The 20292-nt window shown below is 59.4% G+C and overlaps 1 protein-coding gene across 8 annotated transcripts; it reads left to right on the plus strand.

The window, feature by feature from the left end:
• The first annotated feature begins 7026 nt into the window (after positions 1-7026).
• LOC141573578 (smoothelin-like protein 2) lies at positions 7027-19442 on the plus strand. 8 transcript variants are annotated; one of them, XR_012499397.1, is made up of 6 exons: positions 7027-8032; positions 14731-14821; positions 14945-15046; positions 15151-15393; positions 16066-17270; positions 18296-19442. XR_012499397.1 is itself a non-coding variant. In XM_074342501.1 (6 exons), exons 2-6 carry the CDS (start codon positions 14283-14285, stop codon positions 16638-16640), a joined length of 1014 nt encoding a protein of 337 aa, XP_074198602.1. In that variant the 5' UTR covers positions 7895-8032; positions 14093-14282; the 3' UTR covers positions 16641-19442. The 8 variants fall into 8 exon arrangements, 7 of the variants coding, with proteins under 7 accessions (XP_074198600.1, XP_074198606.1, XP_074198601.1 ...); XM_074342501.1 differs by adding an exon at positions 14093-14285 and having other exon boundaries at positions 7895-8032; positions 16066-19442; XM_074342503.1 differs by lacking the exon at positions 7027-8032 and adding exons at positions 8039-9565; positions 14093-14285 and having other exon boundaries at positions 16066-19442.
• The last annotated feature ends 850 nt before the right edge of the window (positions 19443-20292 follow it).

Here is a 20292-nt window from a genome sequence, read left to right on the forward strand (position 1 = left end):
TCTCCGGAGCACCCTGGGAAGGTTGAATCTCCCAGGACAACAAGAGGCCACAGCTCAGACTACAGGTCCCCCTGAGGGGGTGGGGCTTTCTTCAGTCCAGGAGGAAGCCCCGTCTCAACCTCCAGAGCCACCTAAGGAGGTTGAGATGACAGTTGGAACACCAGGACAGAATCACGCTCAGCATTCCAGCTCGCCCAGTGTCACTGATAAAGCTTTGGACCTGGGGCTGACCGAGGCCTGGCTCAGACGCAGCAGCCTGAGGGCACCAGGGAGGCCTGGCTGCAGCAGGGGCGGTGGGGTCTGTCCTCTCCCACCCTCATCTCAGCATCAGGAAAATCTGTTCACTGTAGACTGGAGGGACTAGGGGCTGGAGACGGGGGAGAGCCATGAAAACAGCTCCTTCCTTAAAAGAAAGGGTGGACAAATCACTCCATCGTTACTCTTCGTGTCTAGGGAGACAGAGAGATGGAAAGAGAGACCAGGGTAAGGACTGAGACAAGAATGAAAAATACAGAGAAGCACAGAAGTACAGAGAGTCTAGACAGAAAGGTGCCAAGACAGAAATAGATACAGACACTGGGAGACAGAGAAACACACACCTGGAGGGTGTCTGGATGGAAGGTGCTGGGAGACGGGGTGGGGCTGAGTCAGAACTGATGTGGGGGGATGGTCGTGCAGGAAGCCGAGCCGCTGAGGCCCTGAGGGTTTGGGGTCCTTGGGGAGTCTGGGACAGAAGGGCCTAGAGCCACGGGTTCCCCACCTACCAGTATGGCCTATCCAAGGATGGGGCTGGGGCTGAAGTAGGTGTGCGGAAGTCCCCTCCCAAGGCTGCTGGCCTGGGGTCCCTGGAGCTGGGGACAGGTGCCTGCCTTTCCGCGTCCTCCTCCCGAACTGTGCCAGCTGGCCCCGTCCCCCCACCCCAGGCCAGTGTCAGGTTCCAGGCTGTTCCCCGGGGGAACTTTGATCTGGAAAGAATGAGAGTGACCGAGCTGGCGGCTGCCCAGGGCCGAGCCGTGCCACTGAGACCTGGCCTGGGCTGCCCCTGCCACCTTCCCACCTGTGGGGGCACCAGGCAGTCACTCCAGGGCTCAGGAGACACAGGTGGGGTCTCTTCTGCTTTCCTGCCCCCCTGTTCTCTCCACTTCCATTCACTGTTCAGTCACTAGTTCCTGCACTGCTCCATTCGGCGCCCCTCCCTTCACTCACTCATTCAAATGGCTGATGGAGCTGGGGGCTGGGCCAGGGGTCAGAGGGATGAGAGAGGCAGGGCCTTGCCCTCTCAGGAGCCCCAGAGATCACTACTCAAGACAGACAGCAGCTCCACACTGGAGGAGGGAGCCAGGGCAGGAGAGGAGGGATATATTTCAATGGGCATGGTGGGCGGGGAGGGGAGGGGAGGAGTGCTAACAGGCCTCATCAGGGACGGCTTCCTGGAGGAGGTGGCATTTAAACTGGGCTCTGAAGACCTAAAGAAGGGAGTCTGCCAGACAGGATGGCAAGTGGAAGGGATGCTTCAGGCAGTGGGACCAGGGCAGCCACAAAGGCAGAAGTGTGGGAGTTTGTGCATTTTGCCGGAAGGGCCTTGAAATGCACCTTAAGGCATTCGACCCACTGTTGGTGGAGGGGAGTCATGGGTCAGAGGGATAGTTTTGTTAGAGAAAGGAGACTCGGGGGGCTTGCAGGGGAGGTGGCAGCCTGGTGGTGTGGGTGCTGGTCTCCTCCAGGCTTCCCCAAGGAGGTGCTAGCGCCCGCAGAGACCTCCCGTACCGCTCCAGCCCCAAGGGGGACTCCAGAATGATTCTGAGGAAGCCCAGCTTGTGTGTGGGCTGCAAAAGGCTTTGGAGGGCCCTGGCAAAGGCCAGAGCCCAGCCCCCTGCCTCTGCCCAGCCACCCCACCCCCACTGCTTACTTGGAGTGACACAGCCTTTTGCTGGGCTGAAAGCAGACACTGCCTGGCCTGCGGGGCCCCTGGGGAAGGCCCAGGGAGCCACAGCCCTGGAGCTCTGCCTCCCCCAGTCCCTATAAATAGCCCAGGGAGGGGGAGGGGAGGCGGGCCAGGCAGGGCTGGAGGGGGCAGGCCTCGGGTGGGAAGTTGTGGAGCAGCGGGGGAGAAGGGAGGATGAGTCCAGAATTTAGGCCCAGTTCTGCCGCTGATGATGACTGCTCGCCCCTCGGGGTCTCGGGGTCCTCTGGGCCGGGGCAGCCAGGCTGGCGGAGCGGATTGCACGAGCACGTAGACGCAGGGAGTGTCGTTCTAAGAGGACAGGAGGGGCCAGTGCTCCTTCCTGTGTGGCTTTTCAGAGGCACAAGGGTCAGGATATTAGCTGTGAGGGCCCCAGGCCGGGGCTGTCCTGCCCCAGAGACCACAGTGGCCCAGGACAGGCTGTGGTGGGGTGCTGTTCCCAAGGTGGGGGCAGGGCGCTGGGGTGAGTCAGCGGAGACCTTTCCAGGCCATGGGGCCAGGGCTTAGGAGCTGGGACCTGAGTGGGGAGGGGATCCTAGAAATGGAAACTGTGAGCCCCATGGCCTTATCTGGGCTGGAAGCAGCTGTCTCCACTCCACACCCTCCGCAGCCCCTGCCTTTGCTGGGAGGAGGCAGGCCCCTCCACACGGGGATGTGTGCTGTTTGTTCTCTGGGCGGCCTGAGCCTCAGCAGAGGCCCGTGGGAAATTCCTCCTCCACTAGGACCACGAGGGCCCAACGTTGGTCGGGGGTTGAGAAGGTCTGCTCTCTCTTACCCTCTCTCCAGATCAGGGCCACCCTTAAAACCTTGTATGCAAGTCTCCGCAGAGCGCCCAGGATCCCTACCTTCTAGAGACAGACTTCTAGGTCTGGTTAAAGAGGCAGCCAGAGATGGGGCACCTGACTTGTGCAGTCAGACTCACACAGTGATACACAAACGCTTGATATATGGAAGCATATGGAGACGCTCAACATACACATACAGGCATGCGTGCGTTCTACGCTGACACATGTGCAGCAGGCATGCATTTGCGTGTGTCTAGAACACGTTCAGCACTTATGAGCAAATGCATAAAAGTCCCTCCTATAAACACAGGTGCTTGGAAATGTACCCACACCCCACACGCCACATACACGTGCAGGTCCTGTAGACTCTGCAATGCCCACATCTTCCCTCCGCACTGACACACCCACACTGGGACACGCAAGCATGATACATGCACAGACACGTCCTCAGATACGTGGGAGAAAGATGAAAATGTGTGTCCAGCTGAGTGTCCCTGGGATGGAGTTTAAAGGAGGGTTTGGTAGAGGGGAATTGGAGTGACCCAGGGGGCAGGGGTCTCTTCCGTCCCCCCACGCAGGGGCCTCAGGGTTCCAGGATTCAGGAGAGTTCAGGCAGGCAGAGCTCTGGGGCAGAGGGCAGAGCCCCATGTGTCCCTCTCCTAGTCCTGGCCGGAGATGAGGCCTGGGGCCTCCACGACTGGCCCCCCGGGCTCCTGCGCAGCCTCCACCACACTCCCACCTCCCTGCTTAGCATTCCCCTTGGCTCCCGAACCCAGCAACCTGGCAGGAAAAGATAAACGTAAGCCTTGCATCCACACCCATGTGGATCTCATAACAAGGCAACAGTTTCCAGGGCAGAGGCTGGATTTCAGATTGGAGAGGAGGGGTGGGAGATCCTTTGTTTGCCGAGGGGTCCGGCCCTGGAGTGCATTGCTCCACTGGGTCCTTGTTAGTCTACTCCCTTTGGGTGCCTGCAGCTGGGAACCCTGGGGAGTGGGGAATGACTGGCTTCACACACCTTCCCAATTATGAGAACTCCCAGGCCCATCAGCCACCCAGCAAGCTGAGGGCTGCAGGCAGGCAGGGCCCATCAGGGCCTGGCAGATAATGGGTCTGGCCTGGCCCCTGACCTTCCAACCTGAGCCCATCCTGGCAGAGGGGCTTGGAGGGCTGAAGTGACCAGTGAGGTTGGCAGCTGCCTTTGACTCAGTGCAAAGGCTGTGACCTTCAAGACAGGGTTGTGCAGTACCTGTGAGCCCCCTGTGGCTCATCGTGGCCGCTAACGCACCCTCTCCGTCACCCATCTCAGTCCATCCTGGAGGTTCGACTGGCTCCCAAGTGAGTCCCCTTTTTCGAGGTATCCCATCACCCCATGTTCACAGAGCACTTTCTAAAGCCAGTTGTCTCTCCAGGTGTGGGGGTGGATGAACAGCTGAGACAGACAGCCCCAGCTCTCTGAGGATGGGGTCCAACACATGCACGCAAGTGTGTATATGCACCTCACCCACGCCCGGGGACTCGGGTGCAGAAGGTGGAGGAGTGGGCCTGACAAGTGGGCCCAGGAATGCAGTGGCCTGCACCATCCCACTTCTTATGGCCTTTCCCCACCCTGTAAGCCTTGTGTGCCTTCTCGGGACCTGAGGAGTCTGGGGAGGGGGTGGGACCTTCAGGCCTGAGGGCTGGAGGCTGGTGGGTATATGGAGAGGGGCTGGGCTGGCGATGGAGAAGCGGCAGTCATCGGTACGGAGGTGGGGGTGGGTGACACCACCCAGAAAGAGTCTGCGGGTGAAAGGGGTCAGGCCCAGATCAGAACCCTGGGGACCACGGTTAAAGGGTGAGGGAAAGAACAGCCACTCAGGAAGGTCCCTGGGGAGGAGAAGCTGAGGGGGTGGGAGGGCAGTCAGGACTGGCAGGAGGAGGGATGGTCCCCAGGGGGCAGTGCCGGAGGGCCTGGAGGGGGTTCTGAAGAGTTCTGAGGAGCAGTTCCAGGGAACAGGAGCCTCCAGGCAAACTGGGAGCAGGAGGAGCTGCCCAGACTTGGCTGGATTTGACTGCTGCCCCCAGAGGGGTGCTGGGACTAGAGGCAGGGCCCTGGGTTTTGCACCTGTCATTGTGGACCTTACTTGTGGCCTCGGGCCTGTCCGTGTCCCTCCCGGGGCCTCCGTTTCCCCATCTCATCTCCTGGCTTCATGGTTTGGGCCTGGCAAGGATTTGACTGCGTGAGGTGACGGCAGGGGACTCAGGAAGCCTTGTCCCACATCCTACTTCCAGCCCAGCAGCACAGCAGATCAAGGGACCAGCGGGCGGTGGACAGGTCACAGCCAGGGGAAGGGAAGCTGGAAGGGTGGGTGTCAGAGCCCCTGGGACTCAGTGGGAGGTCGGCCTCGCTAGCCCGCTGACATCAGGGCTGGTGAATGTGGAGGGAGTTCAGCAGGGTCCATCAGCCCTCACCTCCTCCACAGTGTGGTACCCGGCAGGAGCTGGGGGAGGGTTGGAGGAGGGGCCTTGAGGGGATGGCTGAGAGGAGCCCCTGGGGCCTGGGGCAAGCTGCAGCCTCCCCCCAGGTGGCGTGGAGCAGGCTCTTGGGTAGCACTGGTCGTCGATCACCCCCTCCCCACCTCAGCATCACCCCCTCCGCCCTCACTCCTGCTCTCCCTGCCCCTCTGCCCCTCTTCCTCCCACTCCTGGTTCATCTCTCCTCTCCTAGGCTCATCTGCAGCTACTGACTCAGTGGTCTGACAGTCAGCAGTCAGAGAAGCCAAGGGGGATGGTATGATTCTGGTACTGTCTGCCCAAAACCCACTGCAAGCCCCATCTCTGCCCTTGCCAGTCACAGATGGAGCCCTGCCCAGCCCCTCCCAGATGTCGTCATGGTACATCAGGAGAGACCAGATAACCTGCCTGAGGTGGGAGAATGTGGGTGGATCCGGGGCAGCTAGTCTCTAGAATATATCAACCGTTAGGGTTCCCAGCCTAGAGACCCAGCCAGCCTTCCTTCTCCGGGAAGCTGGGAGAGAAGGCCAGACCCCTGCCTGCCCCGACTCCCCTCTATGCTGCCGGACCAGGCACAGGCCCAGGTTCACTTCGGCTATGGGGACAGGGACCAGGCTGTTCAGTCCCGCCCAAACTTCCCCACCTGGTCATTCCTCAGGTCCTGCGAAGGAAGTGGCTGGGCTTTCCTGGCAGAGACCAGGGTCTCTGAACTCCAGGCTCCCGTGCTCAGACCTGGAGGGGCTGAGTGCTACTTGGGGCAGAAGCTGTAGCAGAAGCCTCTCTCCTAGTCTCTATCAAAGATTCCACCCAGAGAAAGAATGCAGGGAGCAGTCTGGCTCACCCTGTGCTGAGAGCTACTTACAAAACACACACACACACACACACACACACACACACACCCCATGCACGCCTTTTGGCATTTGACTTTCTCATAAAATAATTGCTGGAAGGCTCCTTGGATTAGGTAACCCAGTGTTCCTTCCTGTCCCTGTGGAGGAGGGAGAGAGGGGGGATTGGCGTTCAGCATCTGTTACGCTGATCCAGCTCCTTTGGGGCAGAGCAGGCCAGTCCAGGAGGTCTGTGGCTGCAAACATCTTTGGAAGCCCAGTGTGACAGAAACAAGTCTTTCAGGCCTCTCGTTCCCCTGCCACCTGGCTGTGCCTGCCCAGCCACTAGCCCTCCTTCAAGTGGGCCAGGCCTGGGAAGGAGAAGGCTAATCAGGAAAGGCTTTTTGCACAAAGAAGGAGGAGATGCTCCCATTTTTATTTTAAATCAATTTTACAATGTAAGTGAGATCAGACAGCACCTTTGCCCATCGTTCTGTCATTCTGAAGCAAAAGCTATTTTCATTCCTCCCTTTCTCGTGATGTTTGGAGGTTGGGGGTTATGGAAGGGAGAAATATCTGGGTTCCAGCATGAAAGGGGTGTTGAGAGGGAATCGAGGTGGGAGTCCTGGCCTGTGGATACAGACCAGGGACGGAGACTCTGATGGAGGGAGAGAGGTGATTAGTCTCATGGTCTCTGACCCAAGAATTTGGAGATTCGGTCCTAAGCACACCTTCTCTTCTCTGTCTGACCTCAGTCACTTGTGGATGCCCCAACAGGGGCCACTCAGTGAGCTCGGAGCCCCGTGACCACTGGCAGGAAGGACACAGGAATCTTGTTACACAGAGTGGGGCTGGGAGGGGAGAGTGCATAATTGCAGAGACAAGGAGAGACTTCACCACCTGTCTCACTCTCCCTTAGGTGCAAGAAATTCCAGGCCAAGATGCCACACGTAAGTATGTGCTTTTGAGGGCCGTGTCCACGGCTTAGAGCGGGCAGTCATGTGCACAGGGTGACAGTTCTGGGGGTTACTGCTGCCGCTCTCAGGTCCCCCAGAGCAGTGGGGGATCCCTACCCCAGTAGTACCTGGGCCCTGAGAGTGACAGCCCTGTGGGAACGCATAACCCACGTCCGCTGTCTCCTAAATCAAGTCCACTTGGGGGTCGAGGCCTTCCTCTGACGGCCGGCAGTCCCTCCCACATGTCGCACACTGCTTCTCCAGGGTCAAGGGGGTCTCCGCCTTGGCACTCCCCCTGAGCTCCGCACCGAGGGAGACGAGAGGCTGGGCGAGCTCTTCTCAGGCGCCACTGTCGACACTCCCCCTCGCCGCATCGCGTGGGTCACAGGGGCTGGGGTTGGGGGTGACCCCGAGCCGCCAGGTCCCGCCCCCAGGCCCCGCCCCCAAGCGGCGCCCATTCCCGGGGCTCGCCGGGCTCGCCCCGCCCTCTGCCCGCCCCTCCCACCGCCCCTCAGGTGAACCCAGCCCTGGGAGGCCAGTTGTGGTTCAGAGCTGTAGAGCTCGGCTGCTCACTGGGCCAGACCCGCTCTCCTTGAGACCCGCCCGCCCGGCTCGGTCATGGAGCCGGCCCCCGACCCCGAGGAGGCGCGCACTGTGCGCGAGGCGCTAGGCCGCTACGAGGCGGCGCTAGAGGGCGCGGTTCGCGCGCTGCACGAGGACATGCAGGGGCTGCAGCGCGTCATGGAGCAGCGCGTGGCCGAGGCGCTGCGCCTGGCCGGGCCGCTGGCGCGCACGGTGGCCGAGCTGCAGCGCGACAACCAGCGGCTGCAGACGCAACTCGAGCGCTTGAGGCGCCAGGTGGAGGCGCTGGGCTTGGCGACCGGGCTGACCCCCGCGCCCGGCACGCCGAGCCCTCCGCCCGCCCCCGGCGTCCCAGACCGTGCGCCCCGCCTGGGCACCGCGCGCTTCGCCAGCCACGCCACCTTCTCGCTGTCCGGCCGCGGCCAGGTGAGCCTCGGGGAGCGCGGGCGTCTGTGCTCAGGCGCCGGGGAAGGGGGACTCCGCGACCCCCGCCGCCGCTAGGTCCGGAGTGCGTGCCGGTGCCGGGGCTGTCCCGCCACCCGCCGCTGCGACTCGGTTGTGGGGGTCCGGCCATCATTCGGAGAAACCGGCTTAGCCTGCCCTCTGCACCTGTCTCGGGCCCCTCCCTTCTTTGCAGGCGTGCCCTGTTCTGTTCCCCTCTCTCCACTGTGCCTTGGCACTAAGGGCTTGGGCGCTGAAGTGCTACCCCTCTCTGTTCGACACTGCCCCGGGCCTGTGTCTTGGAACGGTCGGCAACCCTTCACCCCCCCCCCCCCCACCTCCTTTCACGCGCTACCCGCGTTGCCGCTTCACTGAACCCTGAAGGCTTGAGTTATTGATTAACCTGGATTGAGAACTCAAGCCCTTCTGTGTGTTGAGCGGAGGAGAATGCAGTCTGTTGGGGTGCAGCCGGGCATTTGGAAACTTGCAGGCGTAAATCCTTACCATGAAAGAAGAGACAGGGGAACCAGTGGGAAAGAGCCGTGGGCAGTCTAGATTTCTGGGGTCAGTGACCGGCCAGAGGCCCACACCGCGTGGGGGTGGGGCGGAGGCCGGTGTGGACCAGTCACTCCCCTGAGCGTGGGGCCTCCTGGAGTGGCAGGTTAGAATGTTCCCATGGTGTGTGCAGTGGCCCTTAGGTGGGATTTTCCACCCTGCCCAGGCATGTGCCCTGGGCTTGGGTTTCCAGGGTCTGGGTAGCCTGCACCTGCTGTCCCTCCTTGGTTCAATCCATCACACACGCAGAGTCCTTGTGTAAGCTGGGCTGCACCTCAAGGGACCAGGAGGAGGGGGATCAGATTAGCCCTTGCCCCTGGATGTCCCAGCCTGTGTGGGAGATGGCCCAGACCAAGCAGTAGCAGCAGTGCAGGCAGCCGGACAGCAGTCCCGTCCTAGTGGGTGTCTCAGGCCGGCTTTGTGCTGGAGGTTTAGGGTCTGCTGCTGCTAGTGCAGGGGCGGGTGTGGGGGCTGTGCCTAGAGCCTCTAAGGGCCTGAAAGGACTCACTGACCAGAGGGACCCTGGTGCTTATGAGAGTGGAAGGGCGAGTTGTAAAGGCCCCCGGATTCTGGGCCGGGGAGTTGGGCTTTGCTTTGGGGTGGAGGTGGGGTTCTTAAACGTGCTGATGGCTGAGCCCCCGGGTGTCCCAGTGCTGTGTGAAGTGTCTGGAAATATGGATACACTTAATTCTGTCCTACAATCATCAACACTCCTTGGCCACGCTATAAAATCACCACTGTGAGCTCACACGTGCCTGATAAACTGTGTCATCGGCTGTTTCTGAGGTTTTATTTTAACACACATTTGCTACTCATCTGCATGTGGAGGCAGCTGTCCAAGTTTTAGAAAACTACTCTTGGAGTCACACATGAATACGTATACGTACACGAATCCACGCGTTCGTGTGAGAGATGTGTCTTCAGTCGTCTAACAGTTTTTCAGTGGGAATTGGCCAATGTGGGGTAAGCTAGTTCTCTGGGTTATGGGGATAGTGGGGCACTGGGCAGGGGACAGACAGGGTCCTCCTTGTATCTGACAAGCGCCCTCAAGGATGGATGGCAGGTTGGAGGGTGGCTGGAGATAGGGGGACTTAGTTGTGATGGTCCAAGAAGAGAGGACGGCCATAGCAGGAGCAGCGCTGGGGAGCGGGAGAGCTGGGGTGCCTTGGACGGAGATCTCCAAGGGGGAATCATCAGGGTGAGATGGTCTTTGGATATGAGCAGGGGGGCAGAGAGCGAAGCCCTGCCGGGGGACTACTGGGGCACAGATCTGGTGGAGATGCCAGTTTCCATCTGGGTTGTGCTGAGGGTGTGGGGCTGTGGGACATCCAGGTGAAGCTGTCCTGGAGCAGATGGAGTCACAGATCTGGTGGGCTGAGAGTAGCCAAGGCCAGAGGTTAGGGAGATATCAGGCCAGAGCTGGTGGTTGAAGCAAGATCAGGTGAGGCCTTCCAGGCAGCTGTGCAGGAGACGGTGAGTCAGGAACCCTGGGAAGAGGCTGAGGAGCTGCCAGGGAGCTCAGAGGCTCTGGAAAGCCCACTCTTAGACATCGAGAGAGGGGACCCCTTCAGGAAGAAGAGATTGGGGGTCAGCGGGAATGCTGCAGCCCGCTGCAGGTTGAGGAGGGAGACACGGCTGGGGAGTAGGTTCTGGATTTCAGAAGGCCTGAGAGGAGGAGGGACAGCAGGCGTAGTTGAGCACTGCGGGTGGAGGACGCTCAAGGTGTCCAGTGGGGTCGGACGGACACTCTGCAGCCCCTGAGCACCAGCTCCCTGGGCCTGAGGCCGCTTCCCCCGCCCGACCAGAGGCACTGCTCCCCACTTCTCTTGCAGCCCACCTCTCAGGGGTGTGGGCACGGGCTCGCAGCCAGTTTCTGGCAGTGAGGGGTGCTGCACAGAGTTATCCACATGTTCTTGCTCGTGGGCTGTGCCTGGCAGCTTGTGATCGGACACTGGATTGTGAACAAGGAATCGGGGCTCCTGGGCAAGACTGGACAGTCACAGCTGGGTGCCGGGGCTGTCTGACCTCTCATACGCCTGTGTCTGTGCCCCCAGGGGGTCTGGGTGTGAGGGTCTCATCCACACACTAGAGCCAGTGCTGGCGGTGGTCAGGCATTGCGGGGGCTGGTGTTACACTGCCCCTCTGTAACCAGCAATGAGACTTAGAGACCCTTTGCTGAGACCCTTTTGTTTCCTTCTGATTCAATCGGGACTGCGGGGCTTGGAGGTGGGGCATAGTCAACCTATGTATATGCCTTGGGGTCAATGCAGAATGAGTTGATCTAGTAATCTGCTTCTGTGTGGGCAGACCTTGAGCTTGCTAGGCAGTGAGTAGTAAGGGAGGCTCCTGGAGGAGCGAGAGGGCAAGGCAGTAGGGTGGGAGAAATCAGGGAGGACTCCCTGTAGGAGGCCTGAGACCCTGGAGCAAACAAGAACTGCTTTTGTTGCATTTTCTGTGAGGCCTTGGGGACATCTCTCAGTTGGACCTCAGTTTCCTCGTCTCTAAGGGGGATTGGCCCTGCCCTGCTTTGCCCCTTGTGCTGCGTGGGCTGGGTGGCTATAACGGTGACATCAGCCAAGTTGGCTTGTAAGCATGTCCACAGAGCCACAGCGGTGGTCTGACTAGTGGAGGGAGCTGGCTGGGGACCTTCAGTGGATGGTAGCAGCCTGAGGCCAGGCCTGGAAATGTCCCTCGGCTGAGCAGGAGCCACCAGGTCCCCATGTCAGAGGCAGTGGAGCCTCTCAGGAGTGACTGGCAGAAGCAGCGTCGAGGTCTGACCGTGAAAGAAACCAGACTTGCCTTATCTGCCTTCCTTTCCCAGACACACTGTGTGATAAGAGTGCTAAATGCTTTGGGGAGAAGTTTGAAATGAGTCCTTAAAACCATGGTGTGAGCCGGGAGGAGGCAGAGGGTGGAGGAGGCAGAGGGTGGGGCAGCCGAGGTTGGGGCTCAGGCTGGGGCTCAGGCTGGGGACTCTGGCCGCACACACGTCGGGGGCTGTGCTGGGCACACAGACGCTCCCCTGTCCATGCACGAGCCCGCGTGGGGTCTGGCAGCACCAGGGATGCCCAAACTAAGATTCCTGCCCTCACAGCAGTGTATGCAAACTTCCCCAGGGAGAGGGTCGCCGAACTCGGACTTACCCATCCCCAGTCTCTCTTCCTGACATTCCCAGGCTTGGGCTCCCTCCTGGAAGCCTCCCCCTTCTTAAAACAAAGCCCAGATCTTGGAGGTGCTCGAGCCAGCTCCCCAGGACCCATCCCGTCCTCTGGGCTCTCCAGTGATTTTATCTTGGCCCCAGCACACAGAGGTCCCCTCCCCTGGTTCCCTTCCCTGTGGCTGAAGGGAAGGAAGGAGCTGGGGGCCCTGTGGGTGGGCTTGGGGACCACGGCCCAGCCCAGCTCTGTGGCTTGAGGCTCAGGTCGCGCTGGGGTGGATACCCCACTCTCCCCACCCCACTCCCTGGGCCTCACAAGTTTGTCTTGAGTTGTCCTTCCTGCTCTTGGAAGGCATGAGTGCTTTGTGGACAGAGAAACCCCAGCCTGACTCTGCTTCTGCCTCTAGTCATGGCGTAAGGTTAGGGGTGACCCCCAAGCTTGTGTGGTGGGATGGAGGGTGGTCTCTGAACAGCCCTTTGGTCTGAGGCGTGGTTGGAGCCCCTTCCTTAGGTGAGCAGGAGTTCCAGTCCTGGAGTGGGGGAGGGGGGAGGAGGGGCAGGGGGAACCTGGGACTCCAGCCTCCCAGCATGACTCAGCCCCCATCCCCTTTCCCTCCTGCTTTGCTGGAGACCCCTTGGCAGGAATCCACCTAGTCCTGAAACTACTTCCTGTCTGATTGTGGCTTCTGGTCCCCTGGGTCATCCTGGGGGGTGAGGAGCCTGCAACGTGCAGGGGCAGGCGTCCCCCAGAGAGACCCACATTCCTGGGAAAATGGTTTCACCATCAGCCCATCTCTCCAGGCCCCTGTGTAGACCTGTGGAACCTGTCGGACCAGAGTATGGGGGGGTGGAGGGGGACACGGCCCCCAGAGCTGAGAGCCTGGTGACAGGTGGGGTCCGGGATTCAGGATAGGCTGGCTGTTTCTCCTCCTTCTGCTGAGCTGGCTTCAGGTTAGGCTCGTTGTGGCTCTAGGGGTGCCCTCCACACTCTGAGGCACAAGGAGATGGCCGCCCTCAACTTCTCCACTGTTCCTGCCAGTGAGCCTAGCCCTTCCTGCTCCGTCCTTCTGAATTGGAAGTTGAATGGTCACCTCCTCTCCAAGCCCAGTCTCTCCCCGGGCTCAAGTCCCGTCCTCTCCTTTCTCCCCAGGGTCCCAACCTCTCCGAGTGTCCCTCCCCCTGCTGGAGCCTTTCTCTCAGCCTGTAAACGTTGTCCTACCTCTTCCATCAGGGAGAGTCCCTCAGACCTCTTCCCCGCGCCTCATGGCTGCAGTTCCCACCAACCCCACCCCCCCAGGTCACGTCAGCCAGGCCCAAAGCCCCTGCCTAGAAGAGGTGTGATGTCTCCCCCTCCTCCACATTCACTTACTCCCTGCAAACCTTGGAATCCCTTTTGCCCTCCACTCCTTCACTGCCCCATCTCTCCTCCCTGGGTCCCTACCCAGGAGTAGGGAGGTACCTGGCCATCTGGTCACCCCCTTCCATGCCACTGTCTCACTGGCTTCTGAAGGATGTTCCTAAAACCCAGAACTGATGACCTTCAGTTCCTTCTTGTCCAAGGAGTCATGTCCGAGTTCTCCCGGCTGGCACCTTGGACTGTGTACTGCTTCTCTAGCCACTGGATCTGAATGCTTTGTGCCTTGATGTCTCTGGCAGACACTAGTCTCTCTGCGGGGCATGGCTTCCACTCCTGGTCTGCCTGGCTCACTCCAGGCTGGCTCAGCCCCGCTGCTTCTGGGAGGCTCTCTCTGACCCCCTGGGCTGGGTGAAGTCTGTCTCAGGCGTGCGCCCTCATGCTAGCCTTTCGCCGCCTGCTCAAGGTGCTGGCTCCCCCGCCAGACTGATTCCCCATGGATGGGTAGGGTGGCATGGATGAGCCGTCGGGGGCCAGGGATGGGCTTTTGTCATTTGGGAACCTAGCAGACAAGGGGACCCATCTGGAGATGTGCGGCCATCTAAGGAGAGGTATGGCCAACCTCTCAAGCCACCCGTTGTGGGCTCTTGGTAGAGCCCCTTATAGGCGTCTGCCCCTGTACCCCTCTTGCCAGGCCGACCCACCAGCCTCACAGATGCTCTGAGCCCTCCATCCTCCTTCACTGTGAGAAAGGCAGGGCCAAGGTTGAGGATAATGTCCCTCCTGGCCTCATCTCAGCTGCTGCTCACTGTGTAACCTTGCACAGCACACATCCCCTTTCTGAGCCCTCGGGTCCCATCTGTAAAATGGGTGTGGTAGCACCTACCTGGGAGGACAGAGCATGTTGGTTTAAGTGGCATGGCCAGAAAGGGGTTGAAGTGGTAGATGCTTTTTTAGCCTACTCCCTTATCTCAAACAGGGAAACTGAGACCCAGGAGGGGCCGGCAGCACAGCCTGGATGGCGGGTTCCCCTGCTGGCCCTTGGTCTGGGCTCTCTCTCTGCATGACACTCCCCACCGCTGCAGCCCAGAGGGGATGGAGGGGCCTCAAGGAGCCAGTCAGGCCCCAGTACTCTGGACATCCAGGCAAATCTTGTGACCCTGCATCCAATGGTAAGGCTTCACCATTGGGCTCCAAGGCCCATTGTTGGCCCAGAAAGACCGTGTGTCGCTGGGTTAGGCTGCTCCCACACAGGCAGCCCCTGGCACGAGCAGGGGCCAGGCTCTCCCAGCCCCCGTCACCCGGTCCAGCCTTGGGGACGGGTAGGGCCACCTTGAACAGTCCTTTGGAACTCTGTCTTGACTTTTGTCCCTAGCATCTTGGGGGTCTGGAATGTGTCCAGTGGAGCCATTTGCCTCCAGGATCTCGGGGGCTCAACTGCTGGGGCTGAGTCCCCCTAGCCTCCTGGGTGACCCTGGCCCATCACCATACCTCCTGGGGTCTGTCTCTCTCAAAAGCATTTGCCCTGCTCGAACCAGGGGGAGCTTTGGGAATTGATTTCGGGGTGGGCAGCTGGCCCCGGCTGACTGGGCCTCCGCGGTGTTTGTCTCTCTGTAGAGTGTGGATCACCATGACGAAGCCAGCGAGGCGGAGATGAGGAGAACCTCAAACTCGTACATCGTGGAGAACGGGCACCAGCCTGGGGCAGGTGGGGGCTGATGGCCCAGGAGGGCTGGCTGGAGGAATACCCGCAGGGACTGGGGAATTGTCCAAGCACTGAGCAGGGTAGAGAGTGGACTGACAGGCAACTATTTCTTGAACTATCTATTAGGGAATGTTGGAGCAGGCATCACCTCTGGTTGGAGCAGTGAGACTTCCCCAGTAGGGGGAGATCAGGGAGGCAGGAGTGATCAGGGAGGCCTTCCTGGAGGAGGTGAGAGGAGAGTTCACAGAGGCTGGAGTCCTCCTGGGTGGTTCTGAGGCCCCTGTCAATGCCATGGCTGAAACCCCCCGACCCCTGCTGGTCACCTGTTTCAGGTCCGGGTGATGGGCCCCCCGAAGCCGCCCAAACCATCCCAACACCAGAGCCCCTCAAGCCTCGACCTGTGAGCCTCTCTTTGCGGCAGCCTCACCAGCCAGTCACGGCCATCACACGAGTCTCCGAGAAGTTCTCTGGGGAGACCTCAGCCACAGCTCTCTCGCCCACGTCTGCTGCCATCCTGGGGGGCCTCAGCTCAAGCCTCAGCGAGGCCAGCACATCCTGGACTCCCAGTCCCAGTGGTAGGAGCAGGAGACCATGACCTCAAAATGGGAGGGAGGTCAGGGGCTGGGGGTGGTTTGCAAGAGACTCAGAAATCCTGGGGCCGGGCCCTACCCACTCTGCTTGTCACTGCCACCCCCGTCCCCAGCTCGCCTGCTCCATCAGATGGGGCCCATCTTTCCCGGCTCGTCTCCCAGAGGTGCTGTGAAGTAGCCTCATCCTGCGGGGTACGACCATGGCTTTTACTGCAGATCAAGGCTGTGGTTAGAAGGTGGCCGCCTGCCCTGCACACTGTGTGTGTAACAAACCTGGCATGGTCCCCCTGGGGCTGTCTTGGACCTGTGATCAGGCCCCAGGGTGTGTCCTGGGGTCGGGCTTTGTGGATTTCCAGAATGAGGGCTTGGTAACATGGTATCTACTGGATATGCAGCACAGAAGGCCCTGGGCTCTGTGCTCTCAAATGCAGTGAGGAGTACTTTAAAGGACCTCTTTTATGTCATTGCTCTATGTTCCAGCATCCTTTCTCCTCAACTGTTGGCCCAGGCAGGGTCAGCTTAGCCCAGAGGTCCTGCCAGTGCCCAGAGTGATGCTGGGTGACTAGCTCAGGGTGGGGTCAAAGGATGGGAGTCAGGCAGTGGTGGCCCTCCCCAAGGCCAGGGTTTGTTATTTCTCTCCCTCCCTTTGTCCCGCAGAGAAGAACTATTCCCTCCCACGGACTTTGTCCAGCTCTGGCTATGGGGGGGTGACGGCCAGCAGGAACGATAACAGGCGAGTCAGGGCCCCTGTTCCCAGTGGCAGGGTCGTCACTCCCCAGGAAGTGTCTGGCCTTGGCCTTGGACCCAGGCTACCCAGGCCCCTGCACGGAGCTCCCAGTGCCAACCCCAGGAGGAGGCACCTTCCTTGGCTTGGTGCCTCTGGAGAACTAAGGCAGCAGTGTCGCCTAGTGGGGTTTGAGAGGAGAAATGAGGCAGCGAAGCTTGGTAGAGAGTTTTGTTTGGAGCAATACGGCGGAGGGCTGGTTTCTTTAAGGATCCTTCAAAGCAAGTCTGTCCAAAGATTGGAGAGAGTTTCTCAGTCCCCACAGGATGGATCTTCAGCCATCCTGGCTAGGCTCCCTCTGAGCTGGGGGCTTCCTGCTTGTGGACTGAGGAGTTACCTGGAGAGTCCCTTACCCTGGGGGAGGTCTGTGGGGGCTTCCCTGTGTTACAGGCTGCCTCCTGGCCTCCGGTTGTCCCCATGCGCTGCCCCCAGGCCCTCTGGACTGTGATCGGAGCTGGGTGTTGGGTGGGGGCTGGCTTGGCTTTTTTCTCCCCCTCTTAATAATAAAAGGAGAATTGTGACTTTCTGACAAACTGTTTTAGGGGGGAAACAGAGGGGATCTTACTTACTGGTGGCGAGGAGGGGGCCTGATCCTGGTGGGGCTGGTTCTGGGTGCTTGTCCTGCCAGGAGGCCGCCCCCGCCCACCCCAGGCATTGACACCTGCCGAGGGGCGATTATGTGCAGAGAGGGGGCCCACTGCTGGCTAGGCCGGCCTCAGACAGCAGCTCAGTTCCAAAAACCTGCGGAACCGGTTGGGGGCTGGAACAGGGGTGCTTCCTCTCTGCCTGTAGCCCCGCCGCTGCCTCATTTCACATTCAGTGGGGTGGAGGCCCGGGGCCTGTGCGAGCTAGTGATGGCCAGATCTGTGCTCCTGACTCGGTGGTCTCTCCTCAGCCCACCTCGGGTGACGCCACCCCAGTCGCCCCCCTCCACACAGCCGCCAGCCACGACTCAGGCCCATCGGCAGGGGGAGCGTCGCCGGGAGCTGGTGCGGTCACAGACGCTGCCCCGCACCTCGGAGGCACAGGCCCGGAAGGCATTGTTTGAGAAATGGGAGCAGGACACAGGAGCCGGCAAGTATGGATGCTCTTAGCACCCTCCCAGACCAGTCTGGGCCCCCAAAGAAAGCCTGAGCCCACACTGGGGTCAGGCAGGCAGGCAGAGCAAAGCTGGCCCTGTCCTGTTCCCCCGAGGGCAGTTCCCCAAGATGTGACCTCTCAGGCAAGACATAGGTCAGGGCTGGCTACAGGGCCGGCTGAGGGGCAGGTGGCTCCAGTTTTGGGAAGGGAGGCTGTGATGAGACCCCAGCCCCTCTCCCACATTCCCAGAGGGAACTCTAGGCACCCTCACACCCACATCCCTCATCCAACTGGACAGGTTAGTTTCCAGGCATGACTGGGGAGACCAGAGGGCAGTCACTGGGATTCCCAGCAGAAGCTGGAGGTGACACAGTGAGACCCCAGTACCACTGGCTCCCTGTCACACTACACCGCCCGCCCCATTAGAAACAGGGCCACCTTTGCATGTTTATCCAGCCCTCCTGTCAGTGAGTGGTATTGATTCCTGTTACATTTAGGGTTGGCCCAGGCCTATGAGACAATGACCCCCCAGTCCTGGCTCCCAAGGCTCTGACTCTGGTGAGGGGGACAGACACAGGAACTGTCCCACTGACCCAGACAACCTGATCTTGGCCGATAAAGAGTGTCTTTGGGGCCTAGAATAGGAAACCATGAGGGAGGGCGGCCTCGGAAGGAGCTCAGAGGAAGGGTGGGATGGAGGAGGCGAGGAGGGTTTTCCAAGCAGAGGGCAGGGGCATGGGCCATGTGGGCTCAGGTCCTCTGCCGCAGGATCGCCAGTGTGGGAAGTACACAGGGGGCCTGGAGGCTGGAAGGGGGCTGGTCCTGCCGGACCCCATCAGTGGACGCAGTGCAGCTGGGACACGGGGCGCACGCCTGGATGTGGGCGTGGGGCTGGGAGGTTGCCTGCCGACAGAGCATCTCCCTGGGTGAGCAGAGCTGGTGGGGCACATTCCCGGAGCAGATGGCAGCTGAGAGGCAGCCCCCTGGCCCCCAGCCCCCAGCAGGCCTGCCCTCTCTCCGCAGGGGGAAGGGCGAGACCCGGGGAAAGCTGAAGCGCTCACAGAGCTTCGGAGTGGCCAGCGCCAGCAGCATCAAGCAGATTCTGCTCGAGTGGTGTCGCAGCAAGACCATCGGCTACCAGGCGAGGCAGGCTGGCCCGGCTGCTGGGCCCCGTCCAGAGGCTGCAGTGGACATCACCCGCCTACCCTGCTCTTGTTCCCTGAGCCATCTGGGGTGATTACTCTTTTTCTCATTTGCTCTTGCTTTTTGACCCTCGCTCAGCCACGGAGCTGAAAGCCCAAAGCTGCTCGGAGCAGGGTCTTTTTAGAGGACCCTGACTCCTCCTAACCTCGCTCCTGAAAAGGAGTTAACTAACTAGCCGGGGAGCAAGCAGAGCCGCGTTTTCCACTGACTGACACTGTCAGTTCAGAAATGCTCCCTATCCTGGCTGACCTTCGTGTCAGAGCCTCGTGACACAGACCTTGGCCAGGCCTGATCTCAGATGAATGAACCTGCCAGCAAGCCCTCATGTGAAGCAGGGAAATCCTGCTCGGAGCCGGACTCCCTCCCAGGGAAGGAGATCAGCCCAGAATTCATCTGTGCTGTGGACTCAGCAATCCCGCACCTGCTTTTCTGGCGTCTCTTCTATTTATTCCCCATCCAGGCAGCGTGGTGCCCAGCCCGGGGCGAACGCCCAGTCCTCACGTGGGGCCGAACAAGTGGCCGGTGCATTCATATTCACCAAGAATTTGTAACGTCATGGGGAGATGTTCCTAATGCCATGCGAAGTGAAAAAAGCAGGACACAAAACTGTATTTAGTGTGACGTCACTCGTGTAAAACACATATAAAATGTTTTTTTTTTTTTTTAAGCATAGAAGAGATACAGCAAAAATGTTAAGTTATCTCTGAGTGGTGGGATTATGGGTGATTTTTATTTTCCTTCTTATGCTTTCTCCTATTTTTCAAATTTTCTACAATGACCATGTCATTTTTATAGTCATGGGGAAATCTAGTGTGTTTTAAATAAGGAGTAATGGTAAGGCCCACGCCAGAGAGATGTATTGCTTCTGGTCTTTCGAGTTTTGTGCACATAGCTGTATATAGGGTTTTTTTTTTCTTCAATAGGTACGAATTAATAAAGTCTCAGAATACTTTTGACAAGCATCTCACTTCAGACTTTTGTCTCATCTTTGGTATGTGGTGTCCATATTTATGCTTAGCTTTTCAGGTCTTTGTTAAAGTTCATGTGTATCTGGTGCTTTTCCGTGTCCACAGCTTTTCCACAGTCACGGTCTCACCTGAATGTCCCTACAGTGCGTGGCTATGGTTCCTGTTTCCTGAACATTCAGAGAAGACCGACACTGGCGAGGGGAGTGGGGTCCCCATCTGAGGGGAGCTCCCAGGTCTCATGGGAGAAGACCTTGAAGAGACTTAATATGCTGAACCAGGAGGAGTTCTTGGGAACCATCCAGTGCCCGTGGGCCAGAGAGGAGGCAGCTTGCTCGAGGGGAGAGGGAAGCTTCAGCTGGAATTCAGACCACCTGGGAGACTGACTGACTGACTGACTGGTATAATACTTTGCTCATAGTGTGAACCAGTTCTGGTTATTTTCTGCTCATCCCCAAACACAGAATCTACGTGTAGAGGACTCTTTTGTGGAAAACATGTTAACATAAGTAACATTTTTATGAGCCTGTTTTCCATAAAAGAGTGGTTTCGTTTTACAGTCTTGCCAATCCCTTGCCTGTCCGGCTTAATAGCAGACGGCTGGGTTCTCACCCCTGCTTGCAGCCTGTGGTAACGTCACACCTGGTGGGGCCTCCGGAAAACTCCAGAAAGAATGAGAGTCAGAAAGGCACATCCTGTCTTGCTGTTAGTGGATCCCCTGAATAAAGGTCTCAAGGACCCTTGAAGATTCCGCGGACCACGCAGAGAACTACGGCACAGACTCCCCTGCTCCCGGAGGAATCAAAACAGGATCAAGACTGCGAGCGTCCTGGGGGGAAATGCAGAACACAC

The sequence above is a fragment of the Camelus bactrianus genome, chromosome 16 (assembly GCF_048773025.1).
Source record: "Camelus bactrianus isolate YW-2024 breed Bactrian camel chromosome 16, ASM4877302v1, whole genome shotgun sequence".
In the NCBI taxonomy this organism is placed as follows: domain Eukaryota; kingdom Metazoa; phylum Chordata; class Mammalia; order Artiodactyla; family Camelidae; genus Camelus; species Camelus bactrianus.

Bases quoted from the DNA above. Each gene is read 5' to 3' on its own strand.
- LOC141573578 (XM_074342499.1), top strand. From the start codon at position 7,643: ATGGAGCCGGCCCCCGACCCCGAGGAGGCGCGCACTGTGCGCGAGGCG. The intron at 8,033-14,730 runs GTGAGCCTCGGG...GTCTCTCTGTAG, and splicing joins CGCTGTCCGGCCGCGGCCAG to AGTGTGGATCACCATGACGA. The intron at 15,047-15,150 runs GTGAGAGGAGAG...CACCTGTTTCAG, and splicing joins GGGAGGCCTTCCTGGAGGAG to GTCCGGGTGATGGGCCCCCC.